This window comes from Bombina bombina, chromosome 2 (assembly GCF_027579735.1).
Source record: "Bombina bombina isolate aBomBom1 chromosome 2, aBomBom1.pri, whole genome shotgun sequence".
Taxonomy (NCBI): domain Eukaryota; kingdom Metazoa; phylum Chordata; class Amphibia; order Anura; family Bombinatoridae; genus Bombina; species Bombina bombina.
This window is the reverse complement of record NC_069500.1, coordinates 281,138,226-281,165,423: the sequence shown is the minus strand read 5'-3', so window position 1 is coordinate 281,165,423 and position 27,198 is coordinate 281,138,226. Positions and strand designations below refer to the sequence as shown.

Below are 27,198 nucleotides of genomic sequence, written 5' to 3'. Positions count from 1 at the left end.
GAACTTATCTGCATAGCTTTTGATAAAGATATAAATTAGGTGCATCATAAGAAGAAAAAAATGCTTCTTGTTCCTTTCTTTTATTGTCTAAATGGATTTCAAACATAATAACAGTCCAAATCCATTTAGAATGACAAAAAGATATAGAGGTAGGATCTCTGCACTTACACAAGCATTTGCGTTACATACATGCTCCAAGATGATGCAATATTCCTTTACATAGTAATTGTATTTTTTTTTTTTAACAAACACGTTTTTTGAAAGAATATATAAAACTACAAAAACAATGCTTCAAATAGTAAGTGACATGCACCGATATACTAGATGTTTGCATGTACACATAATGCATATTGCATGTTGTAATTTATTTTCAAGCATGAATCCGATTTCAGATTTATGTATATAGAAAATAGATTCATTCTGTAAGGTTAATTTGACAACTATACAATAGCATTTTTCTGTGTAATCTGGAGAACGGAGCCATCTCACATGTAAAAAAAGGACATTGTATTGTAAAATCCATGTTCCGGTGCGACTACTTTGTATGTTTCTATGTAAAATAAGAAAGAGTGTGTGATTAGTGCAGTGTTTTGGGCTGATCACACCCTTATTGGATCTGCTTTTGCCATTCAGGAAAGTGAAAATTAAAATTGTGACTTAAAATGTTAACTACTTACATTCTGTTTTACAGGCACAACAACTTTTTTGTAATAAAAATGAGAGAAAAACAAAATAAGAATTCACTACTGATGAAAAACTATCAAGAAAAGTGCTAGTATTTTAGTCAAATACAGACGAAACAAAACCCAACATAAACCGACGAATGGAAAGTTCAATATGAGATGTGAGGACAGTGTATATTGCAATAAAATGCTAAAAACAAAAGACTTTGCACGATTTCTGTTCATAACAGCAAGTTTGTGCAGCTGCCCTAATAATCAAATGCAAATTCGTCAGAAAACTATGAAGAAGGAATTTTAGATTTATCACTAATACAATAACAATTCATAACAAGACTGACACAATATGATTGGCTACTTTTTTTCTCTACTAAACTTGCTGCTTTGTACGACTCAAGAAGCAGAGAGTAAAGTCTCCTTTTTTAGTAATTCAACGGTTTCCCAAATGGATCATTCTGGCTTTCAAGCCTAGTGATTGTGTCTTTGTGGTTCTCTAATTGCTAGGGTAAAAACATTGTCATGAATAAAGGTATATAAAAGAGAATGGAAAATATTTGGCTCCAAAAGTATGTTTTTTGCTTTTTTAATACATTCCAGAATCCAAGAACACTTTCTAACATGAATGTTTGCTTTATGATGGGTGCTTTTTTATTGCTTCCATAACAGTGTACACAAAGCAATTTCCCAAGAAGTCATAACTCAAATCAAGTTGTGGTTTGCTTTCATACGCTTCATGACAGTTAATGATTTTTGAACTCCAGGTTGATAGCTAAACAAAAATAAGAGCCTTATACATATTTGTGCTGCAAATGGTTATTGGCTTTGTCCATTTAATATGGCAATTACAGTGACACCTTCTATACACTGCTAATTTTGATGTATGAGTCGACTATAATAGGAGCTTGATGCTTTACAGCTGAGGTAACGGAGATTACATTTTCAAGTGGAAAGGAGGAAACAGTCCACAGTAGATATGTTCTGTAAATGAATACGCACAAATCTTCTGTGTCATGCTTTAGATACCTAAATGAAATCTGCCATCTGCACAAGAAATATTTCTTTCCAGTTTTCAGAGAGCACAGATGATTCAGGAAATTAAAATGGATCTTTCCTTTCCTCTTAAAAGCTTGAGGAGTATAATGATGAGCTTTTGCTTCCATGAAAACCCAACTATGGGCGATATTACACCTTAATGATTAAAATTGAGCTGAAAAGAGTTCTCAGGTTTGGCTGGTATAAATCACTTTCTATTTTTGCTGCAGGTTTACATTCTGTTTTACAGGCACAAGAAAATTATAGTAGGTGTTAAGTGTAACTTCAACAGGAGTCAAAAGTGACCCTTAGCCACAGTAATAAGCCTAGCGTAAAAGAAAAAGCTAACACCTTTGTGAAAAGCCAAAAAACAGAATTTATGTTTACCTGATAAATTACTTTCTCCAACGGTGTGTCCGGTCCACGGCGTCATCCTTACTTGTGGGATATTCTCTTCCCCAACAGGAAATGGCAAAGAGCCCAGCAAAGCTGGTCACATGATCCCTCCTAGGCTCCGCCTACCCCAGTCATTCGACCGACGTTAAGGAGGAATATTTGCATAGGAGAAACCATATGGTACCGTGGTGACTGTAGTTAAAGAAAATAAATTATCAGACCTGATTAAAAAAACCAGGGCGGGCCGTGGACCGGACACACCGTTGGAGAAAGTAATTTATCAGGTAAACATAAATTCTGTTTTCTCCAACATAGGTGTGTCCGGTCCACGGCGTCATCCTTACTTGTGGGAACCAATACCAAAGCTTTAGGACACGGATGAAGGGAGGGAGCAAATCAGGTCACCTAAATGGAAGGCACCACGGCTTGCAAAACCTTTCTCCCAAAAATAGCCTCAGAAGAAGCAAAAGTATCAAACTTGTAAAATTTGGTAAAAGTGTGCAGTGAAGACCAAGTCGCTGCCCTACATATCTGATCAACAGAAGCCTCGTTCTTGAAGGCCCATGTGGAAGCCACAGCCCTAGTGGAATGAGCTGTGATTCTTTCGGGAGGCTGCCGTCCGGCAGTCTCGTAAGCCAATCTGATGATGCTTTTAATCCAAAAAGAGAGAGAGGTAGAAGTTGCTTTTTGACCTCTCCTTTTACCAGAATAAACAACAAACAAGGAAGATGTTTGTCTAAAATCCTTTGTAGCATCTAAATAGAATTTTAAAGCGCGAACAACATCCAAATTGTGCAACAAACGTTCCTTCTTTGAAACTGGTTTCGGACACAGAGAAGGTACGATAATCTCCTGGTTAATGTTTTTGTTAGAAACAACTTTTGGAAGAAAACCAGGTTTAGTACGTAAAAACACCTTATCTGCATGGAACACCAGATAAGGAGGAGAACACTGCAGAGCAGATAATTCTGAAACTCTTCTAGCAGAAGAAATTGCAACTAAAAACAAAACTTTCCAAGATAATAACTTAATATCAACGGAATGCAAGGGTTCAAACGGAACCCCCTGAAGAACTGAAAGAACTAAATTGAGACTCCAAGGAGGAGTCAAAGGTTTGTAAACAGGCTTAATTCTAACCAGAGCCTGAACAAAGGCTTGAACATCTGGCACAGCAGCCAGTCTTTTGTGAAGTAACACCGACAAGGCAGAAATCTGTCCCTTCAGGGAACTTGCAGATAATCCTTTTTCCAATCCTTCTTGAAGGAAGGATAGAATCCTAGGAATCTTAACCTTGTCCCAAGAGAATCCTTTAGATTCACACCAACAGATATATTTTTTCCAAATTTTGTGGTAAATCTTTCTAGTTACAGGCTTTCTGGCCTGAACAAGAGTATCAATAACAGAATCTGAGAACCCTCGCTTCGATAAAATCAAGCGTTCAATCTCCAAGCAGTCAGCTGGAGTGAAACCAGATTCGGATGTTCGAACGGACCCTGAACAAGAAGGTCTCGTCTCAAAGGTAGCTTCCAAGGTGGAGCCGATGACATATTCACCAGATCTGCATACCAAGTCCTGCGTGGCCACGCAGGAGCTATCAAGATCACCGACGCCCTCTCCTGATTGATCCTGGCTACCAGCCTGGGGATGAGAGGAAACGGCGGGAACACATAAGCTAGTTTGAAGGTCCAAGGTGCTACTAGTGCATCCACTAGAGCCGCCTTGGGATCCCTGGATCTGGACCCGTAGCAAGGAACTTAGAAGTTCTGACGAGAGGCCATCAGATCCATGTCTGGAATGCCCCACAGCTGAGTGACTTGGGCAAAGATTTCCGGATGGAGTTCCCACTCCCCCGGATGCAATGTCTGACGACTCAGAAAATCCGCTTCCCAATTTTCCACTCCTGGGATGTGGATAGCAGACAGGTGGCAGGAGTGAGACTCCGCCCATAGAATGATTTTGGTCACTTCTTCCATCGCTAGGGAACTCCTTGTTCCCCCCTGATGGTTGATGTACGCAACAGTTGTCATGTTGTCTGATTGAAACCGTATGAACTTGGCCCTCGCTAGCTGAGGCCAAGCCTTGAGAGCATTGAATATCGCTCTCAGTTCCAGAATATTTATCGGTAGAAGAGATTCTTCCCGAGACCAAAGACCCTGAGCCTTCAGGGATCCCCAGACCGCGCCCCAGCCCATCAGACTGGCGTCGGTCGTGACAATGACCCACTCTGGTCTGCGGAATGTCATCCCTTGTGACAGGTTGTCCAGGGACAGCCACCAACGGAGTGAGTCTCTGGTCCTCTGATTTACTTGTATCTTCGGAGACAAGTCTGTATAGTCCCCATTCCACTGACTGAGCATGCACAGTTGTAATGGTCTTAGATGAATGCGCGCAAAAGGAACTATGTCCATTGCCGCTACCATCAACCCGATCACTTCCATGCACTGAGCTATGGAAGGAAGAGGAACGGAATGAAGTATCCGACAAGAGTCTAGAAGCTTTGTTTTTCTGGCCTCTGTCAGAAAAATCCTCATTTCTAAGGAGTCTATTATTGTTCCCAAGAAGGGAACCCTTGTTGACGGGGATAGAGAACTCTTTTCCACGTTCACTTTCCACCCGTGAGATCTGAGAAAGGCCAGGACAATGTCCGTGTGAGCCTTTGCTTGAGGAAGGGACGACGCTTGAATCAGAATGTCGTCCAAGTAAGGTACTACAGCAATGCCCCTTGGTCTTAGCACAGCTAGAAGGGACCCTAGTACCTTTGTGAAAATCCTTGGAGCAGTGGCTAATCCGAAAGGAAGCGCCACGAACTGGTAATGTTTGTCCAGGAATGCGAACCTTAGGAACCGATGATGTTCCTTGTGGATAGGAATATGTAGATACGCATCCTTTAAATCCACCGAGGTCATGAATTGACCTTCCTGGATGGAAGGAAGAATAGTTCGAATGGTTTCCATCTTGAACGATGGAACCTTGAGAAACTTGTTTAAGATCTTGAGATCTAAGATTGGTCTGAACGTTCCCTCTTTTTTGGGAACTATGAACAGATTGGAGTAGAACCCCATCCCTTGTTCTCTTAATGGAACAGGATGAATCACTCCCATTTTTAACAGGTCTTCTACACAATGTAAGAATGCCTGTCTTTTTATGTGGTCTGAAGACAACTGAGACCTGTGGAACCTCCCCCTTGGGGGAAGTCCCTTGAATTCCAGAAGATAACCTTGGGAGACTATTTCTAGCGCCCAAGGATCCAGAACATCTCTTGCCCAAGCCTGAGCGAAGAGAGAGAGTCTGCCCCCCACCAGATCCGGTCCCGGATCGGGGGCCAACATTTCATGCTGTCTTGGTAGCAGTGGCAGGTTTCTTGGCCTGCTTTCCCTTGTTCCAGCCTTGCATTGGTCTCCAAGCTGGCTTGGCTTGAGAAGTATTACCCTCTTGCTTAGAGGACGTAGCACCTTGGGCTGGTCCGTTTCTACGAAAAGGACGAAAATTAGGTTTATTTTTTGCCTTGAAAGGCCGATCCTGAGGAAGGGCGTGGCCCTTACCCCCAGTGATATCAGAGATAATCTCTTTCAAGTCAGGGCCAAACAGCGTTTTCCCCTTGAAAGGAATGTTAAGTAGCTTGTTCTTGGAAGACGCATCAGCCGACCAAGATTTCAACCAAAGCGCTCTGCGCGCCACGATAGCAAACCCAGAATTCTTAGCCGCTAACCTAGCCAATTGCAAAGTGGCGTCTAGGGTGAAAGAATTAGCCAATTTGAGAGCATTGATTCTGTCCATAATCTCCTCCAAAGGAGGAGAATCACTATCGACCGCTCTTATCAGATCATCGAACCAGAAACATGCGGCTGTAGCGACAGGGACAATGCATGAAATTGGTTGTAGAAGGTAACCTTGCTGAACAAACATCCTTTTAAGCAAACCTTCTAATTTTTTATCCATAGGATCTTTGAAAGCACAACTATCCTCTATGGGTATAGTGGTGCGTTTGTTTAAAGTGGAAACCGCTCCCTCGACCTTGGGGACTGTCTGCCATAAGTCCTTTCTGGGGTCGACCATAGGAAACAATTTTTTAAATATGGGGGGAGGGACGAAAGGAATACCGGGCCTTTCCCATTCTTTATTAACAATGTCCGCCACCCGCTTGGGTATAGGAAAAGCTTCTGGGAGCCCCGGCACCTCTAGGAACTTGTCCATTTTACAAAGTTTCTCTGGGATGACCAACTTGTCACAATCATCCAGAGTGGATAATACCTCCTTAAGCAAAATGCGGAGATGTTCCAACTTAAATTTAAATGCAATCACATCAGGTTCAGCCTGTTGAGAAATGTTCCCTGAATCAGTAATTTCTCCCTCAGACAAAACCTCCCTGGCCCCATCAGACTGGGTTAGGGGCCCTTCAGAAATATTATTATCAGCGTCTTCATGCTCTTCAGTATCTAAAACAGAGCAGCCGCGCTTACGCTGATAAGTGTTCATTTTGGCTAAAATGTTTTTGACAGAATTATCCATTACAGCCGTTAATTGTTGCATAGTAAGGAGTATTGGCGCGCTAGATGTACTAGGGGCCTCCTGAGTGGGCAAGACTCGTGTAGACGAAGGAGGGAATGATGCAGTACCATGCTTACTCCCCTCACTTGAGGAATCATCTTGGGCATCATTATCATTATCACATAAATCACATTTATTTAAATGAATAGGAATTCTGGCTTCCCCACATTCAGAACACAGTCTATCTGGTAGTTCAGACATGTTAAACAGGCATAAACTTGATAACAAAGTACAAAAAACGTTTTAAAATAAAACCGTTACTGTCACTTTAAATTTTAAACTGAACACACTTTATTACTGCAATTGCGAAAAAACATGAAGGAATTGTTCAAAAATCACCAAATTTTCACCACAGTGTCTTAAAGCCTTAAAAGTATTGCACACCAAATTTGGAAGCTTTAACCCTTAAAATAACGGAACCGGAGCCGTTTTGAACTTTAACCCCTTTACAGTCCCTGGTATCTGCTTTGCTGAGACCCAACCAAGCCCAAAGGGGAATACGATACCAAATGACGCCTTCAGAAAGTCTTTTCTAAGTATCAGAGCTCCTCTCACATGCGACTGCATGCCATGCCTCTCAAAAACAAGTGCGCCACACCGGCGCGAAAATGAGGCTCTGCTTATGCTTTGGGAAAGCCCCTAAGAATAAGGTGTCTAAAACAGTGCCTGCCGATATTATTATATCAAAATACCCAGATAAAATGATTCCTCAAGGCTAAATATGTGTTAATAATGAATCGATTTAGCCCAGAAAAAGTCTACAGTTTTAATAAGCCCTTGTGAAGCCCTTATTTACGATCGTAATAAACATGGCTTACCGGATCCCATAGGGAAAATGACAGCTTCCAGCATTACATCGTCTTGTTAGAATGTGTCATACCTCAAGCAGCAAGAGACTGCACACTGTTCCCCCAACTGAAGTTAATTGCTCTCAACAGTCCTGTGTGGAACAGCCATGGATTTTAGTGACGGTTGCTAAAATCATTTTCCTCATACAAACAGAAATCTTCATCTCTTTTCTGTTTCTGAGTAAATAGTACATACCAGCACTATTTCAAAATAACAAACTCTTGATTGAATAATAAAAACTACAGTTAAACACTAAAAAACTCTAAGCCATCTCCGTGGAGATGTTGCCTGTACAACGGCAAAGAGAATGACTGGGGTAGGCGGAGCCTAGGAGGGATCATGTGACCAGCTTTGCTGGGCTCTTTGCCATTTCCTGTTGGGGAAGAGAATATCCCACAAGTAAGGATGACGCCGTGGACCGGACACACCTATGTTGGAGAAATCACAATCTTTTTGACAGGGATTATAATCATTATTGGCATACTGAAAATGATTATTGGCTTCGATGTATACTCACACAAAAAAACTAAGGGACAGTAAAGTCAAAAGTAAACAAATAATTTGGACAGAGCATAACATTTTTTAACAGCTTTCCAGTTTATTTCTATCACCAATTTCTCTTGTTATCCTTTGTTAAAGAGTAATCCTAGGTGAGCTCAGGAGCATGCATGTGTCTAGCCATCTGGCAGCATTGTTTGTAACAATGTTTAGCAATTTTATGCATACAATAATTGCTGCCATAGAATGGTACAGACACTCTATGGCCACAGAGTTTGAAACTATCTTATAACATAACAATTAACATTGTTGCAAACATTGTTTAACAAACAACACCAAGAGAACAAAGCAAATTAGATAATAGAAGAAAAATTGGAAAGTTATTATAAACTGGATTTGGATCTGAATCATGAACATTTAATTTTGACTTTACAATCCCTTTAAGAGATGCTGCATTAAAAAGCGATCAGTTGGGTTTAGCGCTACCAATAGGGATAGCTAGGACAACATCCAGCATCCTATACGGTTAGGATCCAGGAGGAATGGTTGTAAATCGAAACGGTTGTAAATTGAAACCCAGTTTATAATATAAGTCAATGGGAAGCAAGGGAGTTAGGTTCCAAGCCCCTCTCAAAATTATCATAAGTAACACATAATACATTAATTTTAAAGCTTTGAAATGAAGACTTTAAATGCTAAACAGCATTATAAACCTAATAATATAGATTGTATCATCATCAAACTAAGTGTAATGAACAAAAACATTTGCTAAACATCACCTAATTAAATAATCACACAACAGACTGCATCATTATCAAACTAAGTTTAATGAACAAAAACGTTTTTTTACTTGCATTTTCTGCTATCAGTTCTCTGCATTTTTAGCATGTTAGATAATATTGGGTCTGTACCTATTCTATGCATTTTAATCTGCAGTGGTTAATAAGCAGTTAGGCACCCTCATCTCAAGCTGCTGGACAGGAAGATAATAGGGAAGTGGCTGTTAGATATTGTTTTGTTCTATAGTTAATGTCTGCTCTGTGTACACAGATCAATTTAAGTCTGTTAAATTGCAAACCTTTGCTGCAAAACAAGCGGACAGCTCCACCTACTGGCTATTTTTATCAGTGCATTGCTTTCAAAACCTTTTCAATAGCAGTCACATGACTGAAAAAAAGGTTGTTATTCTGAAACGGCGCAAATTGAACCGGCGTAAACCGAGGGCCACCTGTATGTATATATATATATAAAGAAACAAAAAAAGAGAGGCACTGGGGGACACTATCATGACCCCACCAAAGCCAGGGATTTCAGCACTCAAGTTACTTGTATGAAATAACTAACAATCACTCATATTCAGATAAATCAGAAAAATGAAAATTTATTGTGGTCATTTTCACTCTGGTGTAAATATACAACAGCCGGGTCCCCTAAACGAAACCTAGTATGTATTATATACACAATCGACTATTATGTGCAAAAAGTTTTAAACATCTTACATACAAATGTGTAAGGTAAATAAAAGCTGGCCAGCTTACATATAGTTAACTCGATATAGAAAATCTTTAAGTATATTACTAAATTGCAACACCCCTACCAGAGGGTAGCCCTGTACTCCCACAGGAATCTGCTACCATGGAAAACAAATAGGGATCCATGCAATTTATTGTTACAAATAAATGGCAACACCTCTCTCAGAGGATAACCCAATAAATTATTGGAAATCTGTTATCATGAGATATTCACCTGAGGATCTATGCCAAATAAAATAATACCACTGTGTCATAAAGACAATTTTGTATGAATAGTACATACATCACGTTTTTTACGCACTATATAAAGTGAACAACTCCCCAACCAGAGGGTAGCACCAATATCTCATTAAAGGTTATAGCTACCTTGGAGACTTATGGGATCTATGTTCAAATTTATAGTGAATGCGTAATTACAGCCATATAAAGAGATACATTTTCACTTTGCAAAGTGGCAACATAAACTGTTACAAATACACGGCAATTGTAGCCTAATAGTAACGTGTCAGTTCCAATCCTGCACTGTATACATTGTAGTGCATCGTAGTTTTAACCACTTATCTCCGTGGACAACTGATTTGTATTATAAAGATATGAACTCGTAAGTCCATTAATACATTACGCCAAGTTGCTTGTGTTAAGGAATCCTCTACATCCAGAGTCCTTAAGATTGTTAATCCGGAACCAAGATATGTTATTTGTCCATGGCTGAAAGTAAACTTTGTGCGGTATTCATCAAGTGAACCAAGAAGCCGGGTCTCAGCTGAAAGAAATGACGTCACACGCCAACGGCCGTTTCACCCCCACACGTGACCAAGCGTCATAGGGGCTTCCTCAGGAAGTCTACATTACCTTATAAGCACAGCCCATATTTCGGATTGGTGAAATATAATTAGTGTGGTTATAGCAACAACGGTCAAGTGACTTTCTATATTCAGATACATTGCATGTCACTATTAATGCTAAAAAGAAAGATCTATTTATTTGCACATTATTACTACATGTATTGATCAAGGGACCAATGGGTGCAAAAATAAATAAACAGTGGGAATATTCACGCACAACCATCTCTAGGGTTTACAGAGAATGGTCTGAAAAAGAGAAAATATCCAGTGAATGGCAGTTGTGTGGACGAAAATGCCTTGTTGATGTTAGAGGATAATGGGCAGACTGGTTCGAGATGATAGAAAGGCAACAGTTACTCAAATAACCACTCATTATAACCAAGGTATGCTGAATACCATCTCTGAACGCACAACACGTCGAACCTTGAAGCAGATGGGCTACAGCAGCAGAAGACCACACTGGGTGCCACTCCTGTCAGCTAAGAACAGTAAACTGAGGCTTCAATTTGCACAGGCTCATCAAAATTGGACAATAGAAGATTGGAAAAACGTTGCCTGGTCTGATGAGTCTTGATTTCAGCTGTAACATTCAGATGGTAGGGTCAGAATTTGGCGTAAACAACATGAAAGCATGGATTTATCCTGCCTTGTATCAAGGGTTCAGGCTGGTGGTGGTAGTGTAATGGCGTGGGGGATATTTTCTTGGCACACTTTGGGCCCCTTAGTACCAACTGAGCATTGTTTAAATGCCACGGCCTATCTGAGTATTGTTGTTGACCATGTCCATCCCTTTATGACTACAGTGTACCCATCTTCTGATGGCTACTTCCAGCAGGATAATGCACCATGTTACAAAAGCTCAAATCATTTCAAACTGGTTTCTTGAACATACAATGATTTCACTGTACTCCAATGGCCTCCACAGTCACTAGATCTCAATCCAATAGAGCACCTTTGGAATGTGGTGGAGCAGGAGATTCGCATCATGGATGTGCAGCCGAAAAATCTGCAGCAGCTGCATGATGCTATCATGTTAATATAGACCAAAATCTCTGAGGAATGTTTCCAAAACTATGATGAATCTATGCCATGAAGAATTAAGGCCGTTCTGAAGACAAAAGGGGGTCCAACCCAGTACTAGCAAGGTGTACCTAATAAGGTAGCCGGTGAGTGTGTGTATATATACACTTTGCTACAATGTAAAGTAGTGAGTGTACAGCCTATATGAAATAACTCATATACAATGTTACCAATGCACAAGAGAATTCTGGGTAAGGTATGCAAATTCTCAGTTTTTTTGCTTCTAAAATACTGTTTTAACACAGCTATCCTTTTAACAGGATTATAGCAGCAAATCAGAAATCACTCCTAGACAGCCTGTTTAATTTCAGTTTTTTATCTCCCCCCATAATTTTAATTTAACCTTGAAAATAGCTTTATCAATGCAGCAACCAGAAATCTATCTCCTACTGATGAGTTCCAAATAGAAAAAAACAGACTGTCTAGGAGTGATTTCCGATTTGCTGCTATAATCCTGTTAAAAGGATAGCTGTGTTAAAACAGTATTTTAGAAGCAAAAAAAATTCTTTTCATATCTAATTTGCATACCTTACCCAGAATTCTCTTGTGCATTGGTAACATTGTATATGAGTTATTTCTGGGGGAAAAGCGAGCGGGAATTCTTGCCTATGTATGCTAATTTCCTATGCAAATATTTACATTGATTTAATTTTGAGACATGGAGGATTTTAATTTCAGTTTTTTATCTCTCCCCATAATTTTAATGAAATATATATATATATATATATATATATATATACACATAAATATACACACACACATATATATATACATACACACACATACATGTATACACATACACACACGCACACACATATACATACACACTGAAGTAGTAGTAATCTGGCTGACAACATTGTAGCAATAGTATTTTAAAAATAATTTATATAAAGTTTCATAATCCTGTGAGGAGGTAAACACAGTTCATACATAAACTTGTTTACAGATTCAGTTCTGCATTTTATCTGATGCTATGTTATTACTCGCATACATATTTAATTTTTAAGCAATTTAACATTCCTCTCTGTAGCTAATATAAAAGGACATGAAACCCAAATAATTTCATTCATGACTCAGAGCTTACAATTTAAAACAACTTTCCAATTTAAAACTCTCTGTATCCTTTGCTGAAGGAGCAGCAATGTACTTCTGGGAGTTAGCTGAACACATCCGATCAGCCAATGACAAGATGAATATATGTGCAGCCACCAATCAGAAGCTAATCCCCAGTAGTGCTTTGCTGCTCTTAAGCCTCACTAGGCTTATTTAAAGGGCCATAATACCCAAATGTTTAAACACTTGAAAGTGATGCAGCATAGCTGTAAAAAGCTGACTAGAAAATATCTCCTGAACATCTCTATGTAAAAAAGAAAGATATTTTACCTCAAAAGTTCCTCAGTAGCCACCGCCCATTGTAAAGGATTTCTAAGCAGCATATTAGTATGTCTGTCCTAGGACAGCTGAAGGGAGGAGCCTCGTGCACTCTCATATTATTTCACCAATCAGGTAAAGGAAGTTTACAATGAAATCTCATGAGAGTCAAGTCAAATCTCATGAGATCACAGTAAAAGTTCATGACCTCAGCACTGCTGATGCTGATTGGCTGCTGTTCATTTCTTCATTTTTTATTTTTTTTACCTGTAGCTGGGAGCAGGTGAAGTATAACTTTTTACACAGAACTTACTCTGCTGAGCTGAGGAAGTTGTGAGGTAAAATATCTTCCTTTTTTACATAGAGATGCTCAGGTGATATTTTCCTGTCAGCTTTTTTACAGTTATACTGCATCAGTTTCAAGAGATTTAGCATATGAGTATTATGTCCCTTTAACTAGCAAGAGGTAATTGCTGAAAATTGGAAAGTTGTTTAAAACTGCATGGTCTATCTGAATCATAAAACAACATCTTTGGGTTTCATGCCCCTTAAAGGGACATTATACACTAGATTTTTCTTTGCATAAATGTTTTGTAGAAGATCCATTTATATAGCCTATACAGTTTTTTGTTTTTTTGGGGTTTTTTTGTAAATGGATAGTTTTGCTTATTTTTAATAACATTGCTTTGATTTTCAGACTCATAACGTACACACATATATACACATACATAGTTACATACATATACATACACACATATATACACATACATAGTTACATACATAAACATACACACACGTCACATAAATTGTTATTCTATTTTTACTGTCCAAGAACAAATTAATATAACCCACATAGTGATTCAAATAATAATCATATAAAATGAAAAAGAAAAAAATAGCCAAAGCATTTTATATAGCACATGGTGGTATAAGTGCAAACAAAACAAATACACAAAAAAATAATAATCAGAAATAGTTTTATCTGATGCAGCTAATCAGGATCAATTTATTTATCTGCAAAACTGGAAGCGGGTTATACACTGAGGAGCAGTGTTTTTCACTATGGCATGGCGGGTTCCATGTAGTTGTATAGATGTGAGATTCCACTGCACCTTCATATAGTATGGTGAAGTGCAGAATCTCAACCATAACATACACAGAAATATGTGATCACATCTCTCTAACATAAAGGGCTTGTCATACAACCCTAGGAGCGAACATCCATGTGCTCACAGTTAAGAGGGTACATAGAGCTATTGAAACAACAGGGACAAAGCATTCTCCTTAGATTTTGGCATTAAATCTACAAAACGAAATGAGCAGTAAAAATCAGTTACAATGATATTTGTTGGTTAGGCCATATTGTCACAGATGTCCCATGCAACTGAAATGAATTATGTTCGCACTCCCCACATGAAATGTATAGAGAGTGGTACCGGCCACATTGTCACCTCTGCTTATACAACTGATTTGTACATTCCAACAGAGAGGCTATAGTACATTAACCCTTTATGGTTCTAGGTAGTTTACCCATCAAATTATAATCATTTTAATTGTACACAGATTGCACATTTCAAATATGACCTGCATGTCACTTAGACTATCCATGAGAACTTTAAAAGAGACAGGGAAGTCAAAATTAAACTTGCATGATTTAGAGCACTTTAAAATCAACTTTTATTTTCAAATGTGCTTTGTTCTCTTGGTATCCCTTGTTGAAAATTAATATGCACATATCATATACTAGTGGGAGCTAGCTGCTGATTGGTGCCAGCACACATTTGTCTCTTGTGATTGGCTAACTAGATATGTTGAGCTAGCTGCCAGTAGTGCAATGATCTTCCTTTAGCAAAAGATAAGAGAATGAAGCAAATTTAATAATATAAATAAATTGGAATGTTGTTAAAAATTGTATGTTCTATCCAAATCAAGAAAGAACATTTTTGGGTTTCCTGTCCCTTTAAAAGGGACAAGAAAGTCAAAATAAAATTTTCAGGATTCAAAAAAGAGCAAATCATTTTAAGACACTTTAAATTAACTTCTATTACCTAATTTAATTTGTTCTTATAGTATACTTAGTTGGAAAGCATATGCCTAGCAGTGATTGATGGATACACACATATGCCTCTTTTCATTGGCTATCCAGATGTGTTCAACTACCTCCCAGTGGTGCACTGCAGTGCAAGATCTGACTTTAACTATGTGTTTAATTTCTTTGCAGGTGTTAAAGTGAAGGTCGATTTTGATGAATTAGCACACGGTTTTTAATAAACCTATTAAAAACAAGGGCACTTTAATGCACCAAAATTGAGATTTCACTGTTTTCTTCAAAAACGTACCATTTAATCCTGAATGCTGCTCCAGCGATTCCCCCGGCTGTCGGAAGCCTCTGCAGACGTCAGAAATGACAAATCAGGCTTCCTCCAATCACAGCTTCCCCACCGGGGGAATCTTGGCCTGATGTAAACGCTGTGATTGGAGGAAGCCGGATTCGGGCGGAGGAAGTGCTGGAGTGGCTGCCAGGATTAAAAGGTAAGTTTTTGAAGAAAACAGTGAAATGTCAATGTTGATTAATTAAAGTGCCCTTGTTTTGAATAGGTTTATTAAAAACCGGGCACTAATTCATCAAAATGGACCTTCACTTTAAACACAGTTATGTGCAAGCAACAATATAGTATTAAAATGTTCTGACATATTACAGCATTTTCATATTTGCACAATTCTGTCCCTTATGATTATAATATGTTTTAGTTTATTTTGTTTATTGACAAAAACTTGGTCTAAGCAAGATTGTCCTTTCTGTACTTATTAAAGGGATATATTACAAGTGGAGCGCTAAATTATCGCGTGCCATAATTAACCAGCCATTACAAGTGGCTGGTTATTACTACCACAAGCTCACGGTAGCAATTAGTGTTTATAAAATTAACCAGAAATGCAGAAACGCGTAAGCTGAGCTGTATTTGTGTGTTTTTCCTTGGTTGCTATACCTCGATTTTAATATGCATTTTATTATGTAAGACGATTCCCCCTTTTGATTGAACTTTGCCTACCAGCATTTTCGTCTATGCACAAGTATATTGAGCTGGCAGGAGCAGGAGCTGTTTTCCTCAATAGATTGAGACTGGTCACGTGATTCGGAAGCCGCTGCCGAGGGCTACTCTGTGTGGATGCTAACACCCGGTGGGCCGGTAGATCCGCTGGCATGAGAAGGGGCAGAAAGTTGCCTACGCTTAAGTTAGGATACAGCATTGGGTTACAGAGCTAGGAGGTCTCACAACAGGAGAAGAGGTACTCTAATTTATCCACTTACGCTATGTGGTTTAAGAGACTATAAACGTCATTTGGGGCGCACCTATATACAGAAACTAGATATTGGCTCATATACATTTCTGGGTCAGGATTTTCTTCTTCCCCCTTGGTTTTTAGACTTATACACATACATATATATAATCATATACATTGATATTTGCTGCCATCGCTTCACTACTTACCCCCTTCGCTGCTCTTAGGTTCGGAGAATATGGAAGCACGTTCTTGTGAGCTCAATGCTTCCCAGCAATGCGAACAGGAGCTTGCGTTAGCATTGCTGACAACTTGTAATACCAACGCACATTAGCGTGCGCTGGTATTACACAGTGGAGAACAAAAATCGCTTTTTAGCACTCCATTTGTAATCTGTTCCTAAATTGCTTTTATTAGACTCAATCACTTGTTCCAAAACACTTCATTTAATATGCGTTTGTAGTGTAAATTTTACATGCTGAGCTCAACAAATTTACAATGTTCCACACATATGCAATTAGCAGTAAATTACAAATGAAACACAATTTTACTATTGTGCTAAGTAGACTACTTGTGTTCTCAACCGGATAGCAAATGAGAGAGTGAACCTGAGAAACAACACTACTATCTATGTTAGTGTGTGTTGCATCATATGCACTGGAGAACAAAATGGTTATAAAAAGTCTGTGTACAGATGAACAAGCCACAATGTGGTATTTAGAAGGCTCTAAGATGCCAAAACACTTATTTTATAAACTGGGGCCTCTTGAATCAAATGGTCTGAGCAACTAACTGTCTCCTCTTACATAATACAAAGTGATATTTTTTCTGCCTTAAAGACTATCTGCTTAAAACTTTTTTTTGCATATTTACGATCTTCGGTCTTTGTGCACCATCTAGTGGTTGGCTTTGGTAATTTCATACTTGCATGTTAAAGTGATGGTAAATCCAAGCGTTTAACAAAGACTAGGATTTATCATCACTAAAAGTAATCTCTTGTTTTTTTCAGCATTTAATAAAAAACGGTGCTAAACTCACCCTTTCTTTGCTGAAGTATATCGCTAAAATTAGCGCCTCTGGCCGCACAAAGCACAGCGCTCTTCTTCAATGAGGCGACGTTTCCACCTCTAAACCTATAGCCGTGGCTGACATCCTAGAATGGCTAGAGGTGGAAACGTCACCTCATTAGTAAAGGAGCGCTGTGCCGTGGGGCATCCAGAGCCGCTGATTTTAGTGATATACTTCAGCACAGAAAGGGTGAGTTTAGCACAAGTTTTTTTTTGTAATTGATGACAGAAAATTTTTTCTTTCAAGATTTAAATACAACATACAACATTAAACAACTTCACAATTTACTTCTACTATCTAATTTGCTTCATTCTCTTGATAACCGTTGTTGATGGTGAAGAAATGCGCTACTGGAGCTAGCAGAACACATAAGGTGAGCCAATTAAAAGAGGCATATATGTGCAACTACCAATCAGCTCCCAGTAGTGCACTGCTACTTCCGAGCCTACCTAGGTATGCTTTTCAACAAAGGATACAAAAAGAGCACAAAGCAAATTAAATAAGTACATTGTAAAGTTATTTGAAACTGCAAGTTCTTTCTGAATCATGAATGTTTATTTATGACTTTACTGTCCCTTTAGTGATTTAAAATGTATGCTATTCATACTGTACGTTGAGAGACAGAACTAAAGTTTTTTTAGTGATATATATATATATATATATATATATCACATTATTTTACATAAACTCAGTTGTACTATTTTACTTTAACTTTAAACTGATTTTTATTTCTTTATTTTAGTAGTGTTTCAATTATTTAGGTTATTTATAGGGACATTGTAATTTGTAAGATCATGTAATTATTGCAAGAGATAAAACACATAGGTAAAGTAGTGTTTGGGAGTTGCAAGCATTGCAGTTCCTTAGCAGAACACATCCAGTAAGCCAATCAGATGTGGCAATTGCATGAAGACTCTGCAGGCGTTAAACACATAGTTATCTAGGGTCAGTAACACAAACGTTTGCATTAGTCCCTTTAATAAAAATATTCTTAAGATATTGTAATAAACAAAAAGATGAGAGCAGCGAGGATCTAATACTATAAACACATATGAATAGTTACAGATAGGGAAGTGAAGCAAACACATTTCATCCTTGCTAAGCTTTTTGTCTGTACGAAGTTGTAAATGACTCCGGGTATAAATGTAAGGAAAGGGAACACTTTTGAATTATTGATTCAACTAAAACAAAAAATGCTCCCTGAGAACGTTTGTCTTGCTGAACTGTGCCATCTTACTGTATGGTATCGTACCAGCTATTAGGCCACCGGCTACATTCTCTCTGTATTTGTTAGAAAAATAAAGAATAATATATTGAGTGTTAGACAAGCTGTACAGAGAGAATATGTTGCTTAACCGAAACACTGAATTGGTGTCTATAGGCCGGATGTGCTGTGACAGGGAAGAGAATATTCTATGATGATTATTCATTAATAAAGCACCCGTATATGATGCGGCATTATGACAAGATAAATAGGATTGTAATGGGCAGAGGGCACTGCCCATGAGTCACTGTTATACAAATAAGTAATGTATACATATAGATTGTACAGATTCATCTTCGCAGACTTTAAAAGGGACATATATAGAATGATAGGGGTTTATAGACCCAGAATACTAAAAGCATTTTTTTTTTAATTTAAAAGTTTATTTAAAAAAATAAATGTCTCTAAGTATTTCTGAGATTAGAAATGAATGCGCACAAGCATGGTGCAGATATCTGAGCATACACTGTGCTCTATCTTGCCTGTCAATCAAGCTCATGCACAAGATCTTTCTTAAACATTAGCAACTAAATATGTTCTAAAATCAGCATTTGGGAGCAGTTTATCAGTAATAATCCCTGTGTTACACAGCCCTTTTACCATATTCTGTATACTAATGGCTTTTAAGTCTCTTTAAAACAGTGGTCTCAAAGTACAGGCCCTGGGGCCATATGCGGCCCTCAAGATAGTTTAAAATGGCCCTTGTTTATTAGGTAAATTATTAATTTGCTCCAATAATTTTTTTTACGGTACTAAGAGGTGTAACGCGTTACGCGTTGATGATCTATAAAGCACTCCCAAGATAAATATAAAGGCAAGCATGCATTGTCCAATATAGACTCCAATTATGCACTGTTTGGATAAATGTCACTTTTTATTCAGTTCCACAATGATCACTTCACTTGGCACTCACAAGATAAATACACTGTGTATGTCCATTATGGACTACAGCTCCTACCATACAATATTACTTGGTTAAATGTCCCTTCCAGTTTCTAGTATATCCAGGTCCAGAGCACTAACTCTGTTCAAGTAGCCCCCATAGGAGAAGAACACTTGGCTAGTTGATACCCCTGCTTTAAAAGGAACAGAAAACACCACTTTTTATTTAACTGTATGTAATAGACACTACAATAAAGACTACGCACCGATACTGATATACAAATCCAGTAAAGAACCTTTAAAAAACTTACCTAGAAGCTCCCAGTTTAGCACTGTTAATGAGGTTAGTCTGGAACACCCACTGAACAGACAGACACTCCCCCCTCCCCTGCATATGAAAAGACCCACTACACAACCAGGATTCAGTAGACATCAGTATACATCTAAAACGTTAGGGCTTGGTTAGGAGTCAGAAAATCAGCACAATGTTTTTTAAAAAATAAGCAAAACTATACATTGTTACAAAAACACTATCAGATGGGCTATATAAATGGATCATCTACAAAACAGTTATGCAAAGAAAAGTCTAGTGTACAATGTCACTTTAAATTAAACATTAATGGTAACAGTATGGTGAAGACAAACCCAATTTTTGGAATGTGGAGGAGCAATTCAAGCTTGTTATGCAGTAATCCAATAAAACACACTAATTTCACAAAATGCATTATATGGGATTTCAAGTGTCCCATGTTCCTCTGGCCCTGATATTCAAAGATTCTCCAGCATGGAGAGAAATTGTAGTTCAGACTACTTCACAAAGACAAGTCCAGTGCAATGTAGCACTGTATGATATAAGAGTTTTGTTACACTTACACTTTGTGCATTGCATTTTATATTACTAAACATTTCAGATTGGGTCCTTTCAGTATTATCGCATTGAAAGGGACAGTCTAGTCAAAATTAAACTTTCATGATTTAGATAGGGCATGCAATTTTAAACAACTTTCCAATTTACTTTTATCATCAAATTTGCTTTGTTCCCTTGATGGTATTTTTGAAAAGCTAAACCTAGGTAGGTTCAATCTGATTTCTAAAACCGTTGAAAACTGCCTTTTAGCTCAGAGCATTTAGAAAGTTTTTCACAGTTAGACAGTACTAGTTCATGTGTGTCATATAGATAACATTGTGCTCACTCCCGTGGATTTTTTAGCTGTCTGCATTGATTGGCTAAACTGCATGTCTGTCAAAAGCACTGAGGTAAAGAGGCAGTCTGCAGAGGCTTAGATACAAGGTAATCACAGAGGTAATATGTATATTTATATAACAATGTTGGTTATGCAAAACTGGGGAATTAGTACTAAAGGGATTATCCATATTTTAAACAATAACAATTCTGGAGTAGACTGTCCCTTTAAGCTTTGCACTTTTTTGTTTGTAATTTAATAAATTTAAATTTTGATCTAGCAGTGATTTTACACATTCTGATTATGCTTTGAAAGTTTTTGTGTTACTTTAAATTAACAATTTAGGATTATACTTTGTATATTTATGTGCATCTTTTACAAATTATATTGCACTTTGTATTTTCTCCATTGTAAACTGACAGTTTCAGAAAGTGGGAGGGACAGGGCAGTTCCCTGGACTGAACAGGGGATTTCCCAGGGTATGTCTGAAGTTCTCACACCAGTCTTGTGAAATTTTGTAAGCAGTTTACACAAGCTGATCTCCCTGATTTATCTCACTAGCTGTATGCAGGTGAAGTTTGCTCAATATTCACAATACATTTATTTTAACCAACAGAAACATAATATATACTAAAATATAGACAAAAGCAAGTTAGATTGTAGTGAAAACATTTCAGTTTAATATGGAATTAATGCAAACTGAGTCTTTTTATCAGCTCAAGGGGTTCTCCAGTTACCTTCCATCTCCCATGTGAAATTTTGTATCCCAGGCCAGAGAGCTTCATTACTTGCTATGGAAGGCATCTCCAATCTCTCTGGGATTTCCAGGTTCCTCCTCTTTTATTAGAAAATTTGGCGAGTTTAGCCCCTGTGAAGTCAGCACTATAATCTCTCTCTAAACTAGAGAATGTTTGATTATCTGGCCCATAGGAAGTAATGACACTCTCTGGGAAGCTGACCGTTCTTTAGTTTTAATTTAAATAAAAGACATGCAAAGTGCAATCTAATTTATAAAAAGATGCACATATATACACAAAACTATGAGCCTAATTTGTTAAATGGACATTAAACACTAAATAAATGGTAGATAGAATGATGCATTCAAAGAAAATAACATATAGATGAATTTCAAAAGTTTCATTGGCTGTTTAAATAGTGACAAAATAAGTGTAACGTTTTAATATCTATAAAAGAATGGGAGCTGCCATGCTTAGGTTACCTTCTCTGCTGTGGCCTAAATAAGTCACTAGAGTGTGCAGCTAATTGCTGTGTGGAATATAACAGTGTTCTGAACTTCCATTTCTAACTGAAATTGAAAAGTTTACAATTTCAGAATGGAATTACAGGAAAGGGGGACAAAATAAATAATGAAAGTATATTGCAAAGTTGTTTTAATATATATGATTTATCATTTTATATTACCATCTCAAAAGTGTTTAATGTCCCTTTTATGTCACACAGAAACTGTGAAGGCATAATCAGAATTTAAAAAAAAATTAAAATCCTAAATACACTGCTGTATACAAAATAAAATACAAAAGAGTTTAAAATGTAATACAATTTAATCTAAAGTGTAACTTGCTAAAAAAACTAACAAAACAAAGCACAGTGTGTAAATGCAGCATAACTCTGATTTCATGCAGTGCTATATTGCACTGGGCTTGTCTCACATACAGAAATGCTTGGAGAAGTAAAGCAAAACCTGCCTTTTGAAAATGTTAATAGGGATCTCTCAGTGATGGAGGATCATTTTAGAATATCTCACCTGAGTGGAGAGGCTTTGAATATCAGGATCTTTAAAGAGAATCCAGGATCATTTTATTTATATTTTTATGATACATTTTAGTGGACTTGACTAAGTGTATTACCTTTTTAGGAGCCAACATTCTTTGTCTAAATCTTTCCACAGTTTCCTGGCCTGCACTCTCCCAAGCATTCACAAAAGCTTCAGCTTTATTCTGTTCAAGGTGAATGTTCTCCAACTGCTGACGAAGAGCTGCTGGCTTCACAAGATGATACACAGCCTAAAGAAATAAATACATATTATGTAGACCTGTGCACGTGCACACACAAGCAAACAAGCCCGAAGTACCCATCCATTAGCAAGTTCTGAAGTTTGTTAGTGTATAACATGCTTATGCATCACCTAAAAGATTAATTTCTTTCAATCCAATTTCATCCCAAATTTTGAATGGTTCTATGGTACAGCCAGCTTGAAAAACATAATTTATGTAAGAAGAACTTACCTGATAAATTCATTTCTTTCATATTAGCAAGAGTCCATGAGCTAGTGACGTATGGGATATACATTCCTACCAGGAGGGGCAAAGTTTCCCAAACCTCAAAATGCCTATAAATACACCCCCTCACCACACCCACAAATCAGTTTAACGAATAGCCAAGAAGTGGGGTGATAAGAAAAAAGTGCGAAAGCATATAAAATAAGGAATTGGAATAATTGTGCTTTATACAAAAAAATCATAACCACCACAAAAAGGGTGGGCCTCATGGACTCTTGCTAATATGAAAGAAATGAATTTATCAGGTAAGTTCTTACATAAATTATGTTTTCTTTCATGTAATTAGCAAGAGTCCATGAGCTAGTGACGTATGGGATAATGACTACCCAAGATGTGGATCTTTCCACGCAAGAGTCACTAGAAAGGGAGGGATAAAATAAAGACAGCCAATTCCTGCTGAAAATAATCCACACCCAAAATAAAGTTTAATGAAAACATAAGCAGAAGATTCAAACTGAAACCGCTGCCTGAAGTACTTTTCTACCAAAAACTGCTTCAGAAGAAGAAAACACATCAAAATGGTAGAATTTAGTAAAAGTATGCAAAGAGGACAAAGTTGCTGCTTTGCAAATCTGATCAACCGAAGCTTCATTCCTAAACGCCCAGGAAGTAGAAACTGACCTAGTAGAATGAGCTGTAATCCTTTGAGGCAGAGTTTTACCCGACTCAACATAGGCATGATGAATTAAAGATTTCAACCAAGATGCCAAAGAAATGGCAGAAGCTTTCTGGCCTTTTCTAGAACCGGAAAAGATAACAAATAGACTAGAAGTCTTTCGGAAAGATTTAGTAGCTTCAACATAATATTTCAAAGCTCTAACAACATCCAAAGAATGCAACGATTTCTCCTTAGAATTCTTAGGATTAGGACATAATGAAGGAACCACAATTTCTCTACTAATGTTGTTGGAATTCACAACCTTAGGTAAAAATTGAAAAGAAGTTCGCAACACCGCCTTATCCTGATGAAAAATCAGAAAAGGAGACTCACAAGAAAGAGAAGATAATTCAGAGACTCTTCTGGCAGAAGAGATCGCCAAAAGGAACAAAACTTTCCAAGAAAGTAATTTAATGTCCAATGAATGCATGGGTTCAAAAGGAGGAGCTTGAAGAGCCCCCAGAACCAAATTCAAACTCCAAGGAGGAGAAATTGACTTAATGACAGGTTTTATATGAACCAAAGCTTGTACAAAACAATGAATATCAGGAAGATTAGCAATCTTTCTGTGAAAAAGAACAGAAAGAGCAGAGATTTGTCCTTTCAAGGAACTTGCGGACAAACCCTTATCTAAACCATCCTGAAGAAACTGTAAAATTCTCGGTATTCTAAAAGAATGCCAAGAAAAATGATGAGAAAGACACCAAGAAATATAAGTCTTCCAGACTCTATAATATATCTCTCTAGATACAGATTTACGAGCCTGTAACATAGTATTAATCACAGAGTCAGAGAAACCTCTTTGACCAAGAATCAAGCGTTCAATCTCCATACCTTTAAATTTAAGGATTTGAGATCCTGATGGAAAAAAGGACCTTGCGACAGAAGGTCTGGTCTTAACGGAAGAGTCCACGGTTGGCAAGAGGCCATCCGGACAAGATCCGCATACCAAAACCTGTGAGGCCATGCCGGAGCTACCAGCAGAACAAACGAGCATTCCTTCAGAATCTTGGAGATTACTCTTGGAAGAAGAACTAGAGGCGGAAAGATATAGGCAGGATGATACTTCCAAGGAAGTGATAATGCATCCACTGCCTCCGCCTGAGGATCCCGGGATCTGGACAGATACCTGGGAAGTTTCTTGTTTAGATGAGACGCCATCAGATCTATTTCTGGAAGTTCCCACATTTGAACAATCTGAAGAAATACCTCTGGGTGAAGAGACCATTCGCCCGGATGCAACGTTTGGCGACTGAGATAATCCGCTTCCCAATTGTCTATACCTGGGATATGAACCGCAGAGATTAACAGGAGCTGGATTCCGCCCAAACCAGAATTCGAGATACTTCTTTCATAGCCAGAGGACTGTGAGTCCCTCCTTGATGATTGATGTATGCCACAGTTGTGACATTGTCTGTCTGAAAACAAATAAACGATTCTCTCTTCAGAAGAGGCCAAGACTGAAGAGCTCTGAAAATTGCACGGAGTTCCAAAATATTGATCGGTAATCTCACCTCCTGAGATTCCCAAACTCCTTGTGCCGACAGAGATCCCCACACAGCTCCCCAACCTGTAAGACTTGCATCTGTTGAAATTATAGTCCAGGTCGGAAGAACAAAAGATGCCCCCTGAATTAAACAATGGTGATCTGTCCACCACGTCAGAGAGTGTCGTACAATCGGTTTTAAAGATATTAATTGAGATATCTTTGTGTAATCCCTGCACCATTGATTCAGCATACAGAGCTGAAGAGGTCGCATGTGAAAACGAGCAAAGGGGATCGCGTCCGATGCAGCAGTCATAAGACCTAGAATTTCCATGCATAAGGCTACCGAAGGGAATGATTGTGACTGAAGGTTTCGACAAGCTGAAATCAATTTTAGACGTCTCTTGTCTGTCAAAGACAGAGTCATGGACACTGAATCTATCTGGAAACCCAGAAAGGTTACCCTTGTCTGAGGAATCAATGAACTTTTTAGTGAATTGATCCTCCAACCATGATCTTGAAGAAACAACACAAGTCGATTCGTATGAGATTCTGCTAAATGTAAAGACTGAGCAAGTACCAAGATATCGTCCAAATAAGGAAATACCACAATACCCTGTTCTCTGATTACAGACAGAAGGGCACCGAGAACCTTTGTAAAAATTCTTGGAGCTGTAGCTAGGCCAAACGGCAGAGCCACAAACTGGTAATGCTTGTCCAGGAAAGAGAATCTCAGGAACTGATAGTGATCTGGATGAATCGGAATATGCAGATATGCATCCTGTAAATCTATTGTGGACATATAATGCCCTTGCTGAACAAAAGGCAAGATAGTCCTTACAGTTACCATTTTGAATGTTGGTATCCTTACATAACGATTCAATATTTTTAGATCCAGAACTGGTCTGAAGGAATTCTCCTTCTTTGGTACAATGAAGAGATTCGAATAAAACCCCAGCCCCTGTTCCAGAACTGGAACTGGCATAATTACTCCAGCCAACTCTAGATCTGAAACACATTTCAGAAATGCTTGAGCTTTCACTGGATTTACTGGGACACGGGAAAGAAAAAATCTCTTTGCAGGAGGTCTTATCTTGAAACCAATTCTGTACCCTTCTGAAACGATGTTCTGAATCCAAAGATTGTGAACAGAATTGATCCAAATTTCTTTGAAAAAACGTAACCTGCCCCCTACCAGCTGAGCTGGAATGAGGGCCGCACCTTCATGTGGACTTAGAAGCTGGTTTTGCTTTTCTAGAAGGCATGGATTTATTCCAGACTGGAGATGGTTTCCAAACTGAAACTGCTCCTGAGGAAGAAGGATCAGGCTTTTGTTCTTTGTTGAAACGAAAGGAACGAAAAACATAATTTATGCTTACCTGATAAATTCCTTTCTTCTGTAGTGTGATCAGTCCACGGGTCATCATTACTTCTGGGATATTACTCCTCCCCAACAGGAAGTGCAAGAGGATTCACCCAGCAGAGCTGCATATAGCTCCTCCCCTCTACGTCACTCCCAGTCATTCGACCAAGGACCAACGAGAAAGGAAAAGCCAAGGGTGAAGTGGTGGAGTATAAATTAAAAAATATTTACCTGCCTTAAAAACAGGGCGGGCCGTGGACTGATCACACTACAGAAGAAAGGAATTTATCAGGTAAGCATAATTTATGTTTTCTTCTGTTAAGTGTGATCAGTCCACGGGTCATCATTACTTCTGGGATACCAATACCAAAGCAAAAGTACACGGATGACGGGAGGGATAGGCAGGCTCTTTATACAGAAGGAACCACTGCCTGAAGAACCTTTCTCCCAAAAATAGCCTCCGATGAAGCAAAAGTGTCAAATTTGTAAAATTTGGAAAAAGTATGAAGCGAAGACCAAGTTGCAGCCTTGCAAATCTGTTCAACAGAGGCCTCATTCTTGAAGGCCCAAGTGGAAGCCACAGCTCTAGTAGAATGAGCTGTAATTCTTTCAGGAGGCTGCTGTCCAGCAGTCTCATAAGCTAAACGAATTATGCTACGAAGCCAAAAAGAAAGAGAGGTAGCGGAAGCTTTTTGACCTCTCCTCTGCCCAGAGTAAATGACAAACAGAGAAGACGTTTGTCGAAATTCCTTAGTTGCCTGTAAGTAAAATTTTAGAGCACGGACTACATCCAGGTTGTGCAGTAGACGTTCCTTCTTTGAAGAAGGATTTGGGCATAAAGAAGGAACAACAATCTCTTGATTGATATTCCTGTTAG

At 38.4% G+C, this 27,198-nt stretch overlaps 1 protein-coding gene across 1 annotated transcript in view; it reads right to left on the bottom strand.

The window, feature by feature from the left end:
* COMMD10 (COMM domain containing 10) overlaps positions 1-27,198 on the bottom strand; it is a 1,017,192-nt gene that overhangs the window by 897,651 nt on the left and 92,343 nt on the right. Inside the window, exon 4 of the mRNA XM_053701577.1 lies at positions 22,383-22,538. Within this exon, the coding sequence (XP_053557552.1) occupies positions 22,383-22,538 (156 nt within the window). The remainder of the gene's footprint in view (positions 1-22,382; positions 22,539-27,198) is intronic.